The sequence below is a fragment of the Ambystoma mexicanum genome, chromosome 10 (genome assembly GCF_040938575.1).
Source record: "Ambystoma mexicanum isolate Mex_15411 chromosome 10, UKY_AmexF1_1, whole genome shotgun sequence".
Lineage (NCBI taxonomy): Eukaryota > Metazoa > Chordata > Amphibia > Caudata > Ambystomatidae > Ambystoma > Ambystoma mexicanum.
Window position 1 is genome coordinate 297,862,002 of NC_090932.1, and position 18,912 is coordinate 297,880,913.

At 43.0% G+C, this 18,912-nt stretch overlaps 1 protein-coding gene across 1 annotated transcript in view; it reads right to left on the reverse strand.

The window, feature by feature from the left end:
• Positions 1–273: 273 nt before the first annotated feature.
• MYO7B (myosin VIIB) overlaps positions 274–18,912 on the reverse strand; it is a 1,466,289-nt gene continuing 1,447,650 nt past the window's right edge. Inside the window, exon 48 of the mRNA XM_069617875.1 lies at positions 274–1,353. Within this exon, the coding sequence (XP_069473976.1) occupies positions 1,264–1,353 (90 nt within the window). The 3' untranslated portion in view covers positions 274–1,263. The remainder of the gene's footprint in view (positions 1,354–18,912) is intronic.

Genomic DNA, 18,912 nt, shown 5'->3' on the forward strand with positions numbered 1-18,912 from the left:
CATCCAGAGTGAGGATGCCTCACTTTGTGGTTTGGTGCACGCCATGCAGAATGAATGTCTTGTCATTGCCTACAGAGGGACTAGAGCATCCAAGTAAGTATTCATGGGAGGATGATATATAACAAACAATACAGTTCGGAGCACAGGATAGGCGTTCATCATGTTATGAGTGAAATGCATAATTGTCTTGGTGTGGCATTGTGCAATTGGGATGTTAATGCATGAATTTGGGGGTTGTGCATGGACCTATTTTATTAAAAATCAATCAGCACATAATTCCATAATTTATTGAAAAACTGTGTACATAAAGCATTTGGCTTTAGTTGTTACAAAGAAAACAATTCAAATGAAGTTTGTTAAAATGATTGTGGTAGCACGATTCACTCCAGTAGGACATAACTTGTTTCTGGATCATTAGGCACTTGTGCAAAATGTGCATCTGTTGGCAAACTTGAGTGAGGGTTGAGACATTGTCATACTTCCACTCCCATGCTGTTGCTGAAACTACTGATTAGATTTGATTATGTAGTTCAACCCTTCCGAAGGCATAGCAAAACACCTGCAGTGACTCTGGCAAACATGTTCCCGTTAGGTTTATCGACCTAGGCATTGGGCGCTATTCATAGGCATAGGCCAGTTCAATGATGATTTTCCCTGACAGCTTGTGTTTGTCATAGATGCATGGCTTCCATTCCACTTCCTTAAGGGTCGTCCACAATACAAGCCTTTTCTCCACTGTTCCTAATCAAGGGACAAGAGCAGTGGAGTGAGTTTCAGAGGCTGTTTTACATAAGATAAGTTATTGGCTTTTTCTCCAAGGACGAAGAATCCTGAAGTTTCTTTAGTCAAGTTGAGCTGATGTGGATGTCTTTCACACCTGTGTCAATATGAATTGTGGTTGCCTCCTGTGAGAGAATGTCCTTAGTCGCTACTTCAGCTTTACAACCACCAACAGTTAACTTGGTTGTACCAGAGACCATGACAGGTGAATGTAAACCAAACCACTGGAGATTATTAGCCTGGGTCGCATTTTTGAGCTCACTGAAGAAAGATCTCTTGGTGAAGGCAGCTGATCTTTAGGGAACACAGTGCTAGCTGTTTACCAGGCTCTTGCAAGTTGTTCCAAGACCACCATGAAGCCAAAACTGTAACGAAACAGATTACCCAAGGTACCCATTGACAGCACTGAGATGTAACTAGATGCCCAGAGCAGTATCTGAAATAAGCACGCGTGGCTCTTTTTTTAAGAGAAAAAACCCTCCTTCAGGGATGTAGCTCCGAATTCCTCTGCTTCATGACCACATCGATCAAATGACCAACGTAAGAAGTTATTAGATCATCCATCTTGTAACCCTGCAATAATAATTAAAAAAAAATGTAATGGCACATTCTACAAAAAATTGTCATGTCAAACAGCACTGTAATTTGCATCAAACTGACACTTTTCTGACAATAGGCAATTTTACAGAAATCGATTGGCACAGTCTGCACTTAAGAAGCAGTGGCATTTACGAGCACTGTTACACTGATTTTGGACCACTGTTCTACCTTTCATGTGGTTGTATGCGTTTTATTCTCTACCTTTTCTGTATATGCTATTTCTGGTAATGTACCAAACGTTCTAATTTTCCTTCAAGCACCAATACATATCCTTGCGGCAAACAGGTACTCTATCAAGATCCAAATCAAATCCCACCCACAAATAATGGTAACTTAGCACAATAAATCATGCAGTCTGTTACAAAACACATATCCTAACTATAGCGCAGCATTATTCTAGCAGGGGCGGACACGCTTCTATCCCTGATTGCTAATATACCCTCTCATGGGAAAAAATGTGTATGGCTAGACTCCATTGTACTCTTGAGGAGCGCCTTGCAGTGATTGATATGCCTAGTGATGATTTGGTGCATGGCCCTCAAGTGTTGCCTCGCCTTAAAAAGCAGAACAGCAACTTGGGATGTTGACAAGAGTTTATCCAGCTTGCTCTCGAAAAAAGATGTATAAAATCAACACTGGACAGTTTTTTTCTCCTATTCACCCTTGCTCATACCTGCTCAAGCCCATCAATATTCATCTTAGGCAATGTATTACCTATTTACGATTTGATATCCTACCCATTAATGAGCATCTGGGTAGATGGAGAGGGACTTCTCCGGGCTGAAAGGTTATGCAGGCTGTGTAAGGGGAATATTGAAACAAGACATGTCCTCACTAGCTGCCCTAAACTGATTAGTCACTACTATAAAGGGTATGCATTGAAGGGTAACCAAGCTGTCTTTGTGTATACTGACCAACGGTGGAGCAAGATTTATGGTTTTAGTTCCACTGAACTGTGCAGGGTATTTTTACATTTGGAAGGAGATGTTCAGATTAGCTAAAATCTCTCGACCTAGCTGACCTACTTTGACTTCTTTTACATCTATATTAAATATGAGGAAACGATGTACCTGTTAATGTATTTGGAGAAATTGTAAATTGATATTTATGTGTGTGTCTTTTAATTCTTATTTCTTTTTTAGGGTTGCATAAGGTTGATTTCAGCCAATGCTTATTAAATTTTAAAAAAACACCTATGCACTAGCATATAGATTTCATGAAATAATCTGTAGGATGAGAATAAAGCTGCTGAAATGTCCCAAACTAAATAATTGGCTACTTTATTTTGGAAAATGTGAATGGCGTAGAAAATGGCCCCTGAGAGTTTCCAGGCATTAAGTGAAATTAGAAACGCCCACATGTATTGTGCTTTGCTGCAAGAGGAACAAATGTTGTACCAAAAGCCTTAAGCCCATGTCAAGGTAAAAGTTTGAGATTATGATTTCTTTTAGACAGGTCAAGCCTGCTGCACCCAACCACGTGGCTGTCGTCTATTTTCTCCTGGTATATTACCAATTTCACTCTGTACCCCATCTGAAAATGTATTCGTTACCCTGTAATACCATGATCTAATATTCCCCTCATAATGAGCATTCTGTGTACAAGAGGAGCCAGTGTAGCTTTGCAATATGATTTGAGAGGAGCACATTTAATAAAAAATCCAGTTGTCACAAATTTTGTGACAAAATATTGTGTACTCACATTTCTCCTCTAGCAGTGAACATGTGCTGTTTCTGCTAGCCCATGTCTAAAGGAAATAATGAACTGTCATTCTTCGGCCTCAGCTCCGTGATATGTCTGCAACTATCACCATAACCATACTAGGTTCAAAATGAAAATAAACCTGAGACGTGTGAACTATGTGCTGGGAAAATTCCCTGTACTTTTCAGGCCAGACTGAGCTGGACCAATTACCTACGTGGAAACAGTCTGTTCAACCCAAACAAGCGACAACTTCTCTTTCTACTAATGTAATTAGTCGACGTGTGTGCATGGTTTTCCCTTTGGAAGTAGTAACAAGTAGTGATTGCTAACAAGTTCTTGCTACCTGAAGGTTGTGTGATTGATCCAATCTTAATACTGATTGGTTAAAAGTCCCAAAGAAAGCAGCCTCCTGCTCCAGGTACAGAAATACAATTGCATTTATTTATATTCCTCATAATAATGTTAAGGCTGTGCTGCATCACATAACTTGTGTGTCCCATTGCTATGTTTTTTTTCTCATCTCAGGTACAAGTAAACAAAAGAAAAGTACAGAGCCCTCCTATTCATGAGTTACAGCCATAGTCCCCCTTTCTTGGTTTAGTCCCTCTTCCTCATCCAGGTCTTTCTTTCTCTAACTCATTTTAGTCGATCTTCCTTGTCCTTCTTCTCTCCCTCTTCTTCTCTTCCTCATCCTCGTTCCTCTTCACGAGCTCTTTTCTTCATCCGAATCCCCCTTTATTGTACGAGTCCCTCTAGCTAGTCCTTCTTCCTCATCCTATTCCTTCTTCTTTGTATTAGTCCCTCGTCCTCATGCTCCTTCCTCGTCTTGGTCCCTCGTCCCTGTTACTTTCCATGTTACAGTCCAACTTCATTGTCTAAGTCGATGTTCCTTATCCCTCCCACTTCATTGTTTCTTTTCCCTGTCCAAGTCCATTTTCCTTGTCCTAAACTATCTCCACAAACTCAAAACCTGTCATGCTGCTCGCCATGCTTTTTTTGCCAGCGTGCTTCTCCACAGCCACAAGTAAACAAAAGGAAACCCTGATGCTCATGGAATGTAAACTACAGCCATAGACCATCTTCTTTGGACTAGTGCCTCTTCCTCACCCGCAATCAAGTCTTTCCTCTTCATCTTAGTCCCTATTCCTCGACCCCCTCACCAGCCTTCTCCTAGTTCTGCTTCCTCTTCTTAGTCCTTCATCCTACTATCTCTTCCTCCTCCTAGTCCTTATTCCTCATTATAGTCCCTCTTCCTCATCCTAGTACCTGTTACCCTACCTAGTTCCTCTTCATCCGAATCCCTCTTGCTCACCCTAGTCTCTCTGCTGAACCCAGGGCACTATTTATCATCCTAGTGTCTCTTCCTAGTCCCTCTTCTAAGGGCCTGCTCCTTGTCCTAATTCCTCATTCTATTCCCTATTCCTTGTCCTAGGCCCTTTTTTCACTTTAGTCCATTGTCATTACACCTCTTACACTTTGCAGTTGTAGTCCCTCTTCCTTGTTCTAGTGCCTCACCTGTCTCCCTCTTTGTAATCCTCCTTCCTCGTCCTAGTCCCGCTACCTAGTATACCACATCTCATTCCTCATCCTGGATGCTCATCATATTCCTTGGTCCATTCCCTCTTCCTTCCCTAGTCTCTCCCACTAACCCTCCCTTCTCCCAATCACACCCTTCCTTGTCTCTCATTCTAGTCCCATTATCTCTGCTACTCCTAAACAGTCTCTTGGTCAAAGTATCCCAAGTACAGTCTCTCGGTCAGTCATAGCCTCTAATACAAACTCTATCATTTAATCTGTTTTCTGCTTGTCCCCCTCCATGTGGCCCTCTTTCTTCCTCTTTTCTCTTGCTTGCTCTTTCTTTCCCCTCCATCACACAGGGGAGTGTGGTATTGGTCCGTATGGAAATGGCGCAAGAGATGTCAAAGTAAGATTGAAAGGCTTCATGGAGAGTTTGTAAGATGCCTGGATGCTCAAAAGAGTACATGTGGTGAGATCTACAAGATGTCCACGCTGTAGCTGAAAGCCCACCTCCTCAGTCTTCAAATGAATCTCAATTTTACCTCAACCAGAAATGTGCACATGGTTTTCATACATAACTAGCATGTCTGTCCCCAAACGATCAGGGCCTAACTTAATAATTAAATTATTAGAACCCGATATATGATGGTGTCAACGAGAACAAAAAAGAGTAAATTCCAATTGAAAAAAGGCTAATCAATGGCATGACCATAGGTTGGCACTAACAAAGTGGGTAGTTGGAAAACAAGAATTAACTTGGCATTCCTCTCGATGCCCTCGTGTACCTCCTGGAAAAAATCTATTTGTTTAATCCACACAAGTGGCTACCACTTGACTGTTGAAAGGGAAAATATATCCTACCAAAATTAATCACTGCTATTTGGACCAGCCTCATCATGAGTTGGGCGGTATCCTGGCTGTAATACCGCCCAACTGTAATAGCGTTAGCGCCCACCAGTCCTGCGGTATTACCGCTGGATCACGGGTTGGGCGTTAACGGTAAATCCCCATTCCCCATTGGGTCCATTGGATCCAATGGGGCATTTTTGGCGCTAATACCACACACTAACACAGCCCGCGGCAATACCAGAAAAAAACTGGAGGTAAAACAGCCCATTTAGCGCCCAACTCGTGATAGGGCCAGCCCTTAAATGCAGCGGTAATACTGTTACCGCCACATTTAAGGGCTACAGCCCAACTCATGATGAGGCCCTTAATCAATTAAAGTATGTGAAACATTCACAGAACTGTGGAATGGAGCAGCTTACCTTATGTTAAATGTATTTATTAAGTGCACGAACACCCATGGGCAACTTAGTGCTAACTCCAGGAAGGCAGCCAAGGAAGCTTAGAACAAATAGGTTTTAAGAGGACGCCTGAATACTAAATAATCTCTGTGACCCCGAGGGCAAGAGGGAGAGAGTTCCAGTTTAGCTGCAGCAACAGAGAAAGGGTGACCACCAATATGTGCATTCTTACAGTGAGGAACCAGTACCAGACGAGCATTAACAGAACAAAGCATCCTAACAGGTACATAAGGGCGAAACTTGGCCTGAAGAAATTCTGCCCCAGCGCTGTAGAAAGCACGATGAACCAGGCAAAGAGCCTTGAACTGAATGCGCTTGGCCACTGGAAGCCAATAAAGGCCCAGAAGGACAGGAGAAATATGCAAGCGCCTTGATGTAGAAGTGGCTACTCTGGCTGCAGAGTTTTGACGCACCTGAAGCCGCCAGATCAAGTAAACGTACTGAGCCAGGAACAAGGAATTACAGTAATCTAAAGATGACAGAATTAGGGAGGCACCCATGGTTTCCCAGAACTGAAGGGGGAGAAAAGGAAGTACCTTACAGAGGATTGCCAGTAAGAAATAGCCCTTTTGACAGATTGCACTAATATGAGGCTCAACTGACAAAGAAGCAGATATTTTCACCCCTCAATCCTTCACCAGAGAAACAGGAGAAGGGAAGGGACCAAGAGAAGAAGGCCAGAAGAGAGGGGTCCATAGAGCAGAAGCAGAGGGGGGAGCTCACCACCAGTACCTCCTGTTTTGTCACCATTTAGTTTTAACCAGGTCTTATGCTTCCATACTTCCTAGTAAAGAAGGGGACTGCAAACCTGCCATGGCTTTCCACGGCAAGGTAATGAAAATTCAAGAAAATATGAAAACACAACCTAGATCCAACCATACACCATCGCTGGATAAGTCTACTTTGACGACGCTTCAGTCCAACAAATGTACCACTCTAATCAATTTAAATAATCTGCAGCTTGAAAGCAATGTCTCCTATGCTCAGCAAATATGATCCAGGAGGCTATTGACACACTTGCACAACCCGTGACATTTCTGTGCAACACCTCTCTAAATGGACCAGCACTGAAATTGGCCACCATCACTGCCGTAGAGAAGAGAAAAACAATGGAACTCTGACCCATATATCCCAGAGAACAAGAGACCCATTTCAAACCTTCCATTTGTTTGAACAAGACTTAAAATGATCACAGACGCCCAACTGATTGCACACAGTAAGGGGAAACAAACTGCTTCAAACTAATTTACCCGGGTTCAGAAGCCAAAGAAGCACCATGGCCTGCCTAATGTTTGAGATTTTAGATTCTGGGGTCACCTGATAGCAATAAACCAGTGGTGTTGATCTATCAACAGCCTTTAATATGATCAACCACACATTTTCTCTGAGGCTACAAATTCAGATGAGCATCAAATGCACTGCAATGAAATGGCTCACAAAGTATCTGCTGGATAGGTCTATTCAAGTAAAAATGGGCAAGTTTAAGTCCTGCATGGCACCAACTTTCTGCAGGGTACCTCAGGGCTCCATTATCTCTCCCTGGCTCTTTAACTCTGTATCCAGTGGCTGGGAAACCCAACTGCCGCCATCACTTCCTGCCTACAAAAGATCCAGGAACAAGTAATTGACAATACTCTCTGCAAGAATGCTAACACATCTGAGGCCGTCTGTTTTATGTATTCCATCTCCAAAATGTGCACCATTGAAGTGGACCAGACCTACTATTTGATTGCCAGTTTTTCTGGTGACCTTATGTTTAATAGAACACGCTTGAACTTCATGTCGACAAAAAATTCACAGCATACCTGGAGATGACTCAACAAATTTTGCTGACATAGGGGCTCACTACAAGTTGGGCAGTGCGGGTAAAATGCAGCAGTATTACTGTATACCGCCGCATTACCGCACCACCTGATGATAACTTTGGCGGAAGGTTGGAGGATTCACCTCCAGCTATGAACTGGAGGTAAGTCAGCCAGCTTTCCGCCAAATATCGGTGTAGTTACCACAGTGGAATTACCAATGCAGTAATTCTGCCAAAAAACCCCCATGGACTCCAATTAATGGGGACTAACAACACCTACCACCACTTGTAATGTAATTCCGCCGGACCAAGTGGCAGTAACAGAAATACAGTTTGGTGGTATCTCGGCGGGAGGCCACCAAATTTGTAATGCGCCCCATAGGCCCTTACCATGCCATGGTTGGATTACTGCAAACTCCCCTAAATGAGGCTCAACAAAGGTCTAATTCATCAAACATATTTGATCGAATAAAAGGCAAGTAGGAGGGTGATTTTCTCCCTTAAACCTCAGTAATCTTATCTCCCAGCTTCAAAGGCACTGCACAGACTTCCAATAGAGCAGAGAATAATTCTAGAGCCACTGCATCATGCACAAAGAATTATCAGCCAAAACAACTTCCTGCCTCAATCCAAGCACTTCCATGCTGATTCCAAGGAAGACCCTTAGTCCTACTACTTGTCAAAACCTTCTTGTGTGCCCACGTTACAAGAAAAAATACCATGGTTGAAGTACTATTTTTTTTAAAGAAATGTAAAGCATAGTAATTTATTTAGGCACTGTAAACGTTTGTGGATTTTCTAGAAATTTGCATTTTGAGCTGTCAGTCCTGTTTTTGAGACCTGTGTCATGTTGTTGCTTGACCTGTAATGAGGCCTCATTCCGAGTGTGGCCGCCTGGAAATAAGGGTGCCGATCGCAGCGTACCAGCACCCTTTCCGGACCGCAGCACTCCACCCGGCAGTTCTGACCTGCTGGGTGAAACGGCCCCGGTAGGCGGAGTTGTTAGTAACGGTGCCATTGCTTCTGTGTCCCCATTACCATGGAGTCCTACGGTGGCACCGGGATATCAGGCTGCGGAAACGGTGTTACGAGTTAGGTGAGTTACCGCCGAACTAGTAATGAGGCCAATGGTCTTTAAAGCTCATTTTGTTCAGATGTGTTAAGCTGACCATTTATGTCTAGAAGAAGCTGACTCAAATGTATCAATGTGGAACCCACCTTAACTAACATCGTACTGCTGACTATGGGCCTCATTAAGAGTTTGGTGGTATCTGGGCGGTAATTCTGTAAACATTTGCCGATTCTTCAGCGATAAGTAGGAGGATTTACATCCATCGCATGATGCTGGAGGTAAATCCCCCCACTCCAAGCCCATACTGCTAGTATGGCGGTGGGGTAAAAGTGGTGGTAATTCCAATTTCCAAATTGTTTCCTGCACTGCCATACTTTTAATGTATGGCCCTCATTACAAGGTTGCCAGTAGGCCTCTGATACCGGCAAACTCGACATACCGTTTCCGCCGCCCGATATCCCGGTAATATTACAAGCCGTGGCGGAACGTTAAGTTCCCATTCCAGTGGAGTCCCATAGGACTTCATGGTAATGGGAACACTGAAGCACCGGCACAGTTGGTAATGGTGCCAGTGTTTCAGTGAATTTTCTGCCAGTAGGGGCCTGAACTACCGGCAGGTCAGGCCTGCTGGTAGTTCACTGCCCCTACTGGCAGACTCAGAGTATGCTGGTCCGGAAAAAGTGCCGGTAACCGTTGTTACCAGCACTTTTTTCTGGACCGGCATGGCTGTAATGAGGGCCTATATCTCTTGAGGGGTTTTACCCCTTCTGTTAACTAGAAATGTACTGTGTACCTTGTTGTGTTTTCCCCCCAGGTTTTTTCCCCCTAGTTTTGTAACCTCCTTATGCTCTCCCTGTGTATTTTTGTTAATTATCATGCAGGAGTTCCCTTTCTTGCACCCCTCACAGCTTTAAAGTTTGCTGTAATTTCGGTGTTTCGCAAAATTATGAAATAAATGTATACTTCTTCCCTCATATGTGCACAGCTGGTAAAGGTGTGATGGTCCTTGAAACAGCACAATATTCTCATCTTGCTTCAAACAATATTTATCAAGCAATGCATGCTCTTTCACATGTTTTTATGTATCATGTATGGCCATAATCTTTTTTAAAGTGATATGGGCCTACCTTTTGGCCTGTGGTAAACTGACTGTTAGAAGTTAGCCCATTCTTCTGGACATCATTGATGGCCTCCGGTAAGGGGCTTAAAGTCTGTTTTAATATTATTGATTAGTACCCGGCGAGAGTCGAGCAGAATACAACACGCATTCTGATTGGTTCTCGCCGGGTCCTTACCCGGCCGAGAATCCTTTGATTCTCGGCCAGGATTCCAGCTGCTGTGCCCTCGGCGGGGGCGTGGCAGCCCCTCAGCCAATGAGGAGGCTGGAAGCGGGGCCATCCCCGCTCCAAGCCTCCCCGCGGCTGAGAGGCTGCCTTAGCGCCCCGCCTTGGACTCGGGTAAGGTTTTTTTTTTATTCCCTTTCCTCCCTCCTCCCCCCACCCCCACTTACCTTCTTACTCTTGCGTCCCCGGCGGGGGACGATGGTAGCATCCAGCCGTGTGGAGACTCGGAGCGGGGCCACACGGCTGGAGGCTTCCCTCCTCCCTGGCCGGGGACGCAGGTAATTTTATTTATTTTTTTTACTTTTTTTTTTTCCCGTCCCCCTCCCGATCCCACTTAACTTCTTTTTGATCCTTTTTCGGGAGCGGACGTGCTGGGAACACTGACTCCGTTTTCCCTTTCCTGGCGTCCATTTTCTTGGTCATTTCTCTTTTCTTTTTTTTTTGTCCCGAAACGCTGCAGATATTGCGGGCCGGGGTACTAATAGCAATATGACCCGAGCGGCGGGGCATTACCGACTCAGGTAATGGCCCGGGCCCATAGTTATAGGCCCGAGCGAACGCTCGGGTCATATTGCTTAATTATGACATGCTGTATGGTAGAGAGTTTACAGGCATTTCTTTTTTGTGCGTCAGCTGCCAATGTAAAATATTAGGAGTATTTAATCAGAGGCTAATTGCTCATGTAATAATAGCCACATGAAGATTGCCTATTCAGCCTGCACGTTCTTTGAACTTGGGCCATTTTTCATGGGGCTGAAAGAAATACATGCCTATAAATGTGAAAAGCAAAGAACAACTGCAAAAGCCAAAACTATTGGTTTTGACAAAGCTCATTTTACATTGGTATTACCTGTAGGTGGAATTCTATATTCCAAAAACATATTCATGGTTGAAAACAAAGTAAATATTATGTTAAAATTAGTGTAGTCTATACACATTTCTTCTCACTGTTTCCTACCCTTGCCTGAAGTTCAGTCTTCATTGAACAAAGAATTAGGAGCTTCTGCGATCACTGTGCTATCTCTATGTATAATGAGTGGTCATTGGCTACTGCACACTTTGCTCCCTTATGCTCTTATATGTTCATCGACACTTACCAATAAAAGACGTCTGGTGCCCCCTGTATTTATATTTTCTGACAGCGTGTGATGAATAAATATACCACTTACCTACTTAACCATTATTGAATTGTTTGAAGTTCCATTAAATATTAACAAGGTATAGTGAGCAAAGATGATATATTATGTGGCCATGTAGTTATCGTGATGTTGCTCAACCTATAGGAAGAGCACTTTTTTCATAACTTCCCCCCTGGACGAATCCTCAAGAAACGTTAGCAAAAAAAGTATATGGCCCCGTCAGATTGATTCTGCGAAGTTTGGAGAGGTTGCGTGCAGGGGGGTGTCCCAAAATGTGTGGTTTTTCCCATAGACACAAGGAAAAACCTTTTGCGCACAGCCATATCCCAAACTGACAGATTTTCACCAAATTTGCGGTAGGAGCGGTGATTGGTCCCGAAAGCGTGCGGCCAAAAAGTAGGTCCAAATAAATTATTGATATCTGGGTTTGGTCCGCGGACTCAGTTCCCTATTAGGACAGCTGACAGGCCTCCGATTGGCCCAAAGGGACACACCCACTGATTGGATGGTGAAAAGCGGGAGGTGCGTCATATTTTTTGAAACGCCCACCATGTTGGATTCGCTGACAGCCGCCTGTGTCTGCGAACATTGCGGTTAAAACATGTTAAAAAATACAACTTTGCACTTGTCAAAATAATGAAACAATCTCTGGGGAAGTGAGGGGTGATGAGGATGGGATGGGATATGGCCATAAAAAGCCCAAAAACATGTTTTTATTCATGTCCTGATGTCTGGGCGGCCCTGTGATGTTTGTGAACATCTGAGATGTTCGGGGACATCCATGCCTATTTCTGAATTACAGGGTTGGTGAAAAGCAGTTTTTGGATGGCTTATAACTTTGACGCCACTCAATGAAACTGCATGAAATTTTGGAATCTCATTCTAGACCCGACTCTGAATAGTTCTGCAACGTCTGGTGCTTTTTGCCAAGAGGGAATTAAATTAGAGGGGGGGGTCACAAAATATTTTAAAGTCTTATACATGTGGTGCCATTTGACGAATCTGCACATGTTTTCAAAAGGATATAAGCCCCAGATCTGAATGTTCTTGCAAAGTTTTGTGGGATTTTGTCAAGAGGGGGCAAAATTTGAGGGTCGGTCTCAACATTTTTAGATGGCTTATCACTTTGTTGCTGTTTCATGAATGTGCATAAACGTTTTCAGAAAGATTATAGACCTAACCTTGAATGTTTGTGCGAAGTGTGAATGGATTTTGTCAAGTGGGAGCCAAGTTCTATGACTATTTTTTGTGTGTACATTTTGACACTTAAAAAATGGGTGAATGTGCAGCAAACTCGTGCAAGGCGCATTGGCAAAGACCTGAAAGCCCGGCTTTGCAAATGTGTCTGTGTTTAATTTTTGTAAAAGTGTCATAATGTCGGTAGAAAAAATAGTGATATACCTTTGGTGACGGAGGTATAGCCTGTGGCCATGGCCAGTGGCCAGATTGTCTGGACAATCTGGCTACTGGACATGACCACAAGGGACCAGCAATAGGGTTAAAGGGGGCATGGCCACCAGGGACAGCCTATGTGGTAAAGATTTTCGAAATCTGGATTGGTTTGAAAGGGGAAAAAGATTCTGCTTGTGGGTACAGGTTGAATTGCTGGATGGGATTGCAGCAAATATGGACGAGGAGGATCAGCCAGAAGCTCAAAACATGGTTTCGCAAATATGTCCTGTTTTATTTTTTGGAAGTGTGAAAATGTAAGTCAACAACACAGTGATATAACATTGGTGTGAGGGCAATGGGCCTGGCAGTCAGCAAGGAGAAATGTGTACTTTAATTTTCTTATTGGGGCATGCAGCATGGCCGAAGCGATAGGTTTGAATGGTAAAAAAAAAATGTCTACTTGCGTTTACAGCCTGATGTGGTGGACTAGATGACAACAAACCTGCGCGCCAAGCATCAGCAAGGACCTAAAAGCATATTTTTGGAAATGTGCCTTGTGTTTTATTTTTCCAAAGTGTAAGAATGGAAGTACAAAAATGTGTGATATAAATTTGGTGTCTGGGTAGTGGGCCTGGCCGTCGGCAAACGCAAATGTGTACTCTGATTTGCTTATTGGGGAATCCAGCATGGCCGAAGCCCATGCCCCATGTATTTGGAGACTGGCCATGCCTGCAAGCTATGAGCACTGGACATTGGTCACATTATATGGGTATAGTGGAGACTGAGCTAGGATGCAAGGTAGGTGCAGTGAATAATAGGAGTGGTTTGGTGGAGCTGGGGTCATGGGCGAGCCTTATGTCATAGGCAATTGAACAATGATTTGCATCCCGAGCATGCGCTGCTGATAATGACCGACATAAGTATGTGTTGCAAAAAAATATGTTTCTTAAAGGAGGTTTAAAGTTCTTTGATATATATATATTGAAAGAGGAATTATTAATAACGTACACACAGTGATGGAACATCATGAAACATTTTCACTCATACAAACTTATTAAATTAACAGAAAAAACTTTGTTAAAGGGATGTTACGGTTAAGATGCATCCAACCCTTGGGACTCCTCTGCTCCAGTAGGTAGCCAGTGGCATCCCACCTTGGCACTTCCCTCCTAAGTTCTCATGAGCACTTGTCCAGCCATACTGCCCCTTCTATTTATGCACTTCTCTCACTGCACAATGCATATGTGCATTTATAGGAGCACTGTGTACAATTTCTTTGTATAAGTAAGGCAAATGCAGATGCAAAAGATTTGTAGAAGATTGTTAAGTGGTGGATGGTGTGTGGAAGCTTACTATGTTCATAGGGTTATATGTACAGTTTTTGGAAGTGATTGGTGGATGGATGTGTGACTGTTTGAAAGCAGGTATTGAAGGAGTGTTACAAATATAAAATTAAAAAGGGTAGAAGGGCTTCCCTGTGCGGTGGTGTGCACGTGCCATCCAGGTCTTTTAATGATCCATGGCTTGGAATGGGGACTGTGGAGACCGCGGATAGTTATACAGGTCCATCGATTATGGTCCTTATTGTATGCTAGAGAAACATATTTGGGGCAGAAAATTGTTTTTTGTCAAGTATATAATTGTCTATTATTTCCATTAGCATAATAGAAAATGCTAATTGAAATGTTGGGAGAATCGTATTTAGTCTCATTACTTTACTGAGAAATGTAAAGTAGATGGAGTCTATAAGTTCATTTATTTTTAGTTCTATTTTATAACAGTGAAAAGTGGTTCCTAAAGGAACCTTTTATTTGTGTTTTTTTTTTTTTTTGGAGGAGAGGTCAGAAAGTACGGTGCAGAGGGAAAGGAGCAAAGAGACACCAACCACAAATATGGAGCGGCAGGTGGACAGGGGAAGATGTTGTGTGTGTTACATCTAAGGTAGGGGGCAGTGTTTCTCATGCTCCTTGATTACTGCTTGAAAAGCACTTTGAAATTGCTCCCTCCTGCAGAATGGTGTGTTGCAGTAAATACAGAGTACTGTTGTCTTTGAAAGATATGGATCAACAGCCTCTTTTATTGCTTGAAAGCTAGCTGGTGAGATTTTGTGTCCCACATACGTAGGCTGTGTGGTTACAGTATTGGTTGAGGAAGATGAGGACAGCCTACTACTTCCTAAGGAAGGAACAGCCTTTCTGAGAGCTTTGCAGCGGTTCAATTTGGTGTGGCAGTGCTTGGAGGTGGTCCGGTAGGAGTACTCTGTGACTGAGTGCATTTCACTTTGATAGCTTTAGCCTTTGGTACATTCCCAACAGTGGTAAAGAACTGAAACACCCATGATTCTCTTTGGGTGCTAGAGGTGGGCACTTCCTCTACCTCACCTCCTTGGTCCTCTTCATTGTCTTTTGAAGTACTGTGCTTCTTTCGATGTGGAGGTCCTTGGGGAGGAGGGATGGCAATAGCTGATGCCATTTTTAAGATAAAACGCAGTTTTGCTAATATTCTTACGGTGTGTGCTATTTGTTAATGGATAATGAGTAAGAATAGGTGTAGGAGCTGTGCAATGGTACATTTTCAGCTTTAAAGTTCCTAGATGAGCTGAAAAATGCAATTCCGAACTGTTCGCGAAGCACTGATGTGTAATGCTGCGCGCGAGCATGTGGTCATGTGACACTGTCCGGAAAGTCTGCAATGACATCAGACGTTCGCGAACGTCGACAAACAATGGAAAAAATTGCTAAAAGTGTATAGAAGTGTTAAAAATTATGCTAAAAGGTGGGGAATGGCAGAGTTTTAAGGTGAAACCTTGTACATTGGACACAAATGTGTCTATATTGGGGTAAGTATGATATTAGTAAGTTGTAGGAAATTAAGGGTGCAATGGTAAAATCCTATGAAATTCACTGAAACAACTTTGTTAAAGAGATGTTATGGTTAAGTTACACTAATAAAAACCTATGAAATTCACTGAAAAACATTATTAAAGGGACGTTACGGTTACAAGTAAAACCAAAAAACCCGAGAATACTGGATTAAAAATGTTGTACTTCTATGGTGCATACTGCAACCATTCTGTATGTGTATCTATGATTACATTCCTCTATTAACAGCAACACTAGAATATAATGTTTTGTTGACATGAGTATTTTCTTTAATACATACTTCTCCCAATCAACCCTAACGTGTTGTTACCAACATTATAAACTCAACCCCTTGAAGCGACTGTTTATTAAAATTAATTTAATGTGATGTCATCAATGACATTTGTGATGTCATCTTGCATGTCCTGAGTGTTAGTTTTAACAGTGCACGGTGGTGATGCGAGATATGGTTGCTTAGCTTGCCATAACTGGCACATTTTTGGGGGGTTTCGGTTTTACTTGTAATCATAACGTCTCTTTAACAAAGTGTTTTCAGTGAATATATATATTCAGTGAAAAACTTTATTAAAGGGACGTTATGGTTACAAGTAAAACCGAAACCCCCAGAAATTTGCGTGTCACCACTGTGCACTGCGAAGACTAACAACTAGGGCATCAAAGATGATATCACAAATGCCATAGGTTTTTACCAGACCCCCCTTAATTTACTAACAACTGCATTTTCGGCCGATCTAAGAAGTTTCAAGTGAAAACTGTGTCATTCCCCACCTTCTAGCAACATTCTTAACACTTCTATCCACTTTCTACAACTATTTACACAGTTTTTTGTTCGCCGATGTTCGCGAACGTCTGACGACATTGCAGACTTCCCAGACAGCGTCACGTGACCACGTGCATACAGGGTGATGACGTGTCCGCGAACGGGTCCGTGCTTTGCAGACATTTTGAAAGTACATTTTCTACAGATATAGGAAGTTTCAAGTTGAAAGTGTACCCTTCCGCAGCTCCTAGACCCATTATAAGACATTCTCCATCTGCAATCCAGGAGAGATCACCTGCTTGTAAGAGTGTTGGCACACCTGCTATTTAAATAAAAAAATGGCATCAGCCATGTCCATCCCTCCTCCCCAAGAACCACCAACACCACCACCACCATGAGCTGGAGGGCCTGGACAGAGGACCAGGTGCAATGATGCAGAGGAGGATCAAGAGGACCAGGAAGATGAGAGGAAATCCCTACCTCCAGCACCCAGAGAGAATCATGGGTGTGGCGGTTCTTTAAGACTGTATGAGGTGTACTAGAGGCATGGTCTGCCCATGTTCAATGCATTGAGTGTGGAATCATATTCAGTCTCTGACAATAAGGGCAGTACTCTTTTGGTTTTGTTACCACCTCCATGCGCCGCCACACACATTCAGACCACCCGGGTGCTTTGAGAAAGGCTGCTCCTTTCTCATGAAGTAGTAGGCTGTCTACCTCTACCTCACCTTCCTCAACTGCTCCTGCCACCGCACAGCCTACTCCTGTGGGGCAGAACATCCCTCCTGCTGCCTCGCAAGCCATACAAGAGGATGTTGATCCATAGCTGTCCAAGACAACGGAACTCTGTATATACTGCGACACACCACTCTGCAGCGGGGAGCAGTTTCAAAGTGCTTTCGAGGTTACAATCAAGGAGCATGTGAAACCTTGCCCCCTACCTTACATTTAAGGCAAGCCCAATATCTTCCCCTGTCCACCTGCCCCTCCGTATCTGTGGTTTGTGCCCCTTCCCTCTTTCCCCTTCCCCACCTTACTTCCTGGCCTACGATCAAAAAACACAAAAAAGGTTATTTTCGCAACCACCTTTCACGGTAAAAGAAAATTAACCTTATAGACTCCATATGCTTTCATTTTTTCAATAAAGTAGTTACTCAATAAGATTCTCTAACATTTCCATTAGCATTTTGTACTATGCTAATGGAAATAATGGACAATTGTATACTACAGAAATAGAAAAAAGGACAGCAACAATTTTCTGTCACAAATACTTTTCTCTAGCATACAAGTAGGACCATAATCTGCAGACCTTCACGACTATGCCCAGTCTCCGCAGTCCCCTTTCCAGAGCCGGATGGAAAGTGCACACCATCGCATAGGACAACCTTTCTATCCTTTTTACTTTTATGTTTCTAACACTCCCTCATTGACTGCTTTCTAACAGTCACACATCCATCCACCAATCACATCCAAAAACTCCACATGTAACCCTCTCAACATATTAAACTTCCACACAGCAAATGCCACTTAACAATGTTCTACAAATCTTTTCCAAATGCATTTCCCTTAAAATTGTACACAGTGCTGCTATAAATGCACATATGCATTGTCTTTACTTTAAATAAAATGCTTAAAAAATATTTTTTTTCCTTCCATATAAATATCATACAATGCATTGATGTGGAAGGGGATGACGAGAAACAGGAATATGAGGTAGAGGAAGTTCCTACCTCCAGCACTCAGAGAGAGTCATGGGTATGGTGTTTTTTTAACCACCAGTGGGGGTGTGCCAAAGCTCCGGCTGCCCAGGTGAAATGCATTGAGTGCAGGGTCGTACTCAGTCGCAGAAAACTTAGGTAGTACTCTTTTGGGACCACCTCCATGTGCTGTCACACTCGATCCAACCATCCAGGTGCTCTGAGAAAGGCTGTTCCTTTCTCAGGGAGAACTAGGCTATCTTTCTTTATCCCATCTTCCTCAACCGCTCCTGCGACAGCACCGGGTACTCCTGTGGGGCAGAGGATCCAACAGGCTGCCTCGCAGGCCAGACAGGACCCTGTCGATCCTTACAGTCTTCAGTATGTACTGTGACACACTGCTCTGCAGCGGGGAGCAGTTTTGAAGTACTTTCAAGGCTTTGGAGTACTTTCGAGTCTTCAGTCAAGGAGCACGAGAAACACTACACCTACCTTAGATTGAAGGCATGCCCAACATCTTCCACTGTCTCCCTGCCCCTCCATATCTGTATTTAGTGCCCCTTCCCTCCCACACCATACCTCCTCGCCTTTCCTAGAACAAAAAAGCTTGAAATACAAAAAAAGGTTCCTGTTGGAGCCACCTTTCACAGTTAAAAAATAAAATCACAGGACATTTTGCAGCCTGACTAATCTGCAGACATTATAATATTCCACGGACACCCAGAAAATTCCAGGCGCGGGGGAGTGGGTGAATTAAAACCAATGAACTTGTTTTTTGTTAAAAAATCATGGCTCTTAAAAGACACTTTTTGAAAGAATTTCCTTTTTGGGTTTTATATACTGAAATAACAAATATTCTACTGAACTTAATTATTTTTTCTAACTTTCACAAAAACTGCTTCTAATTTTATTTT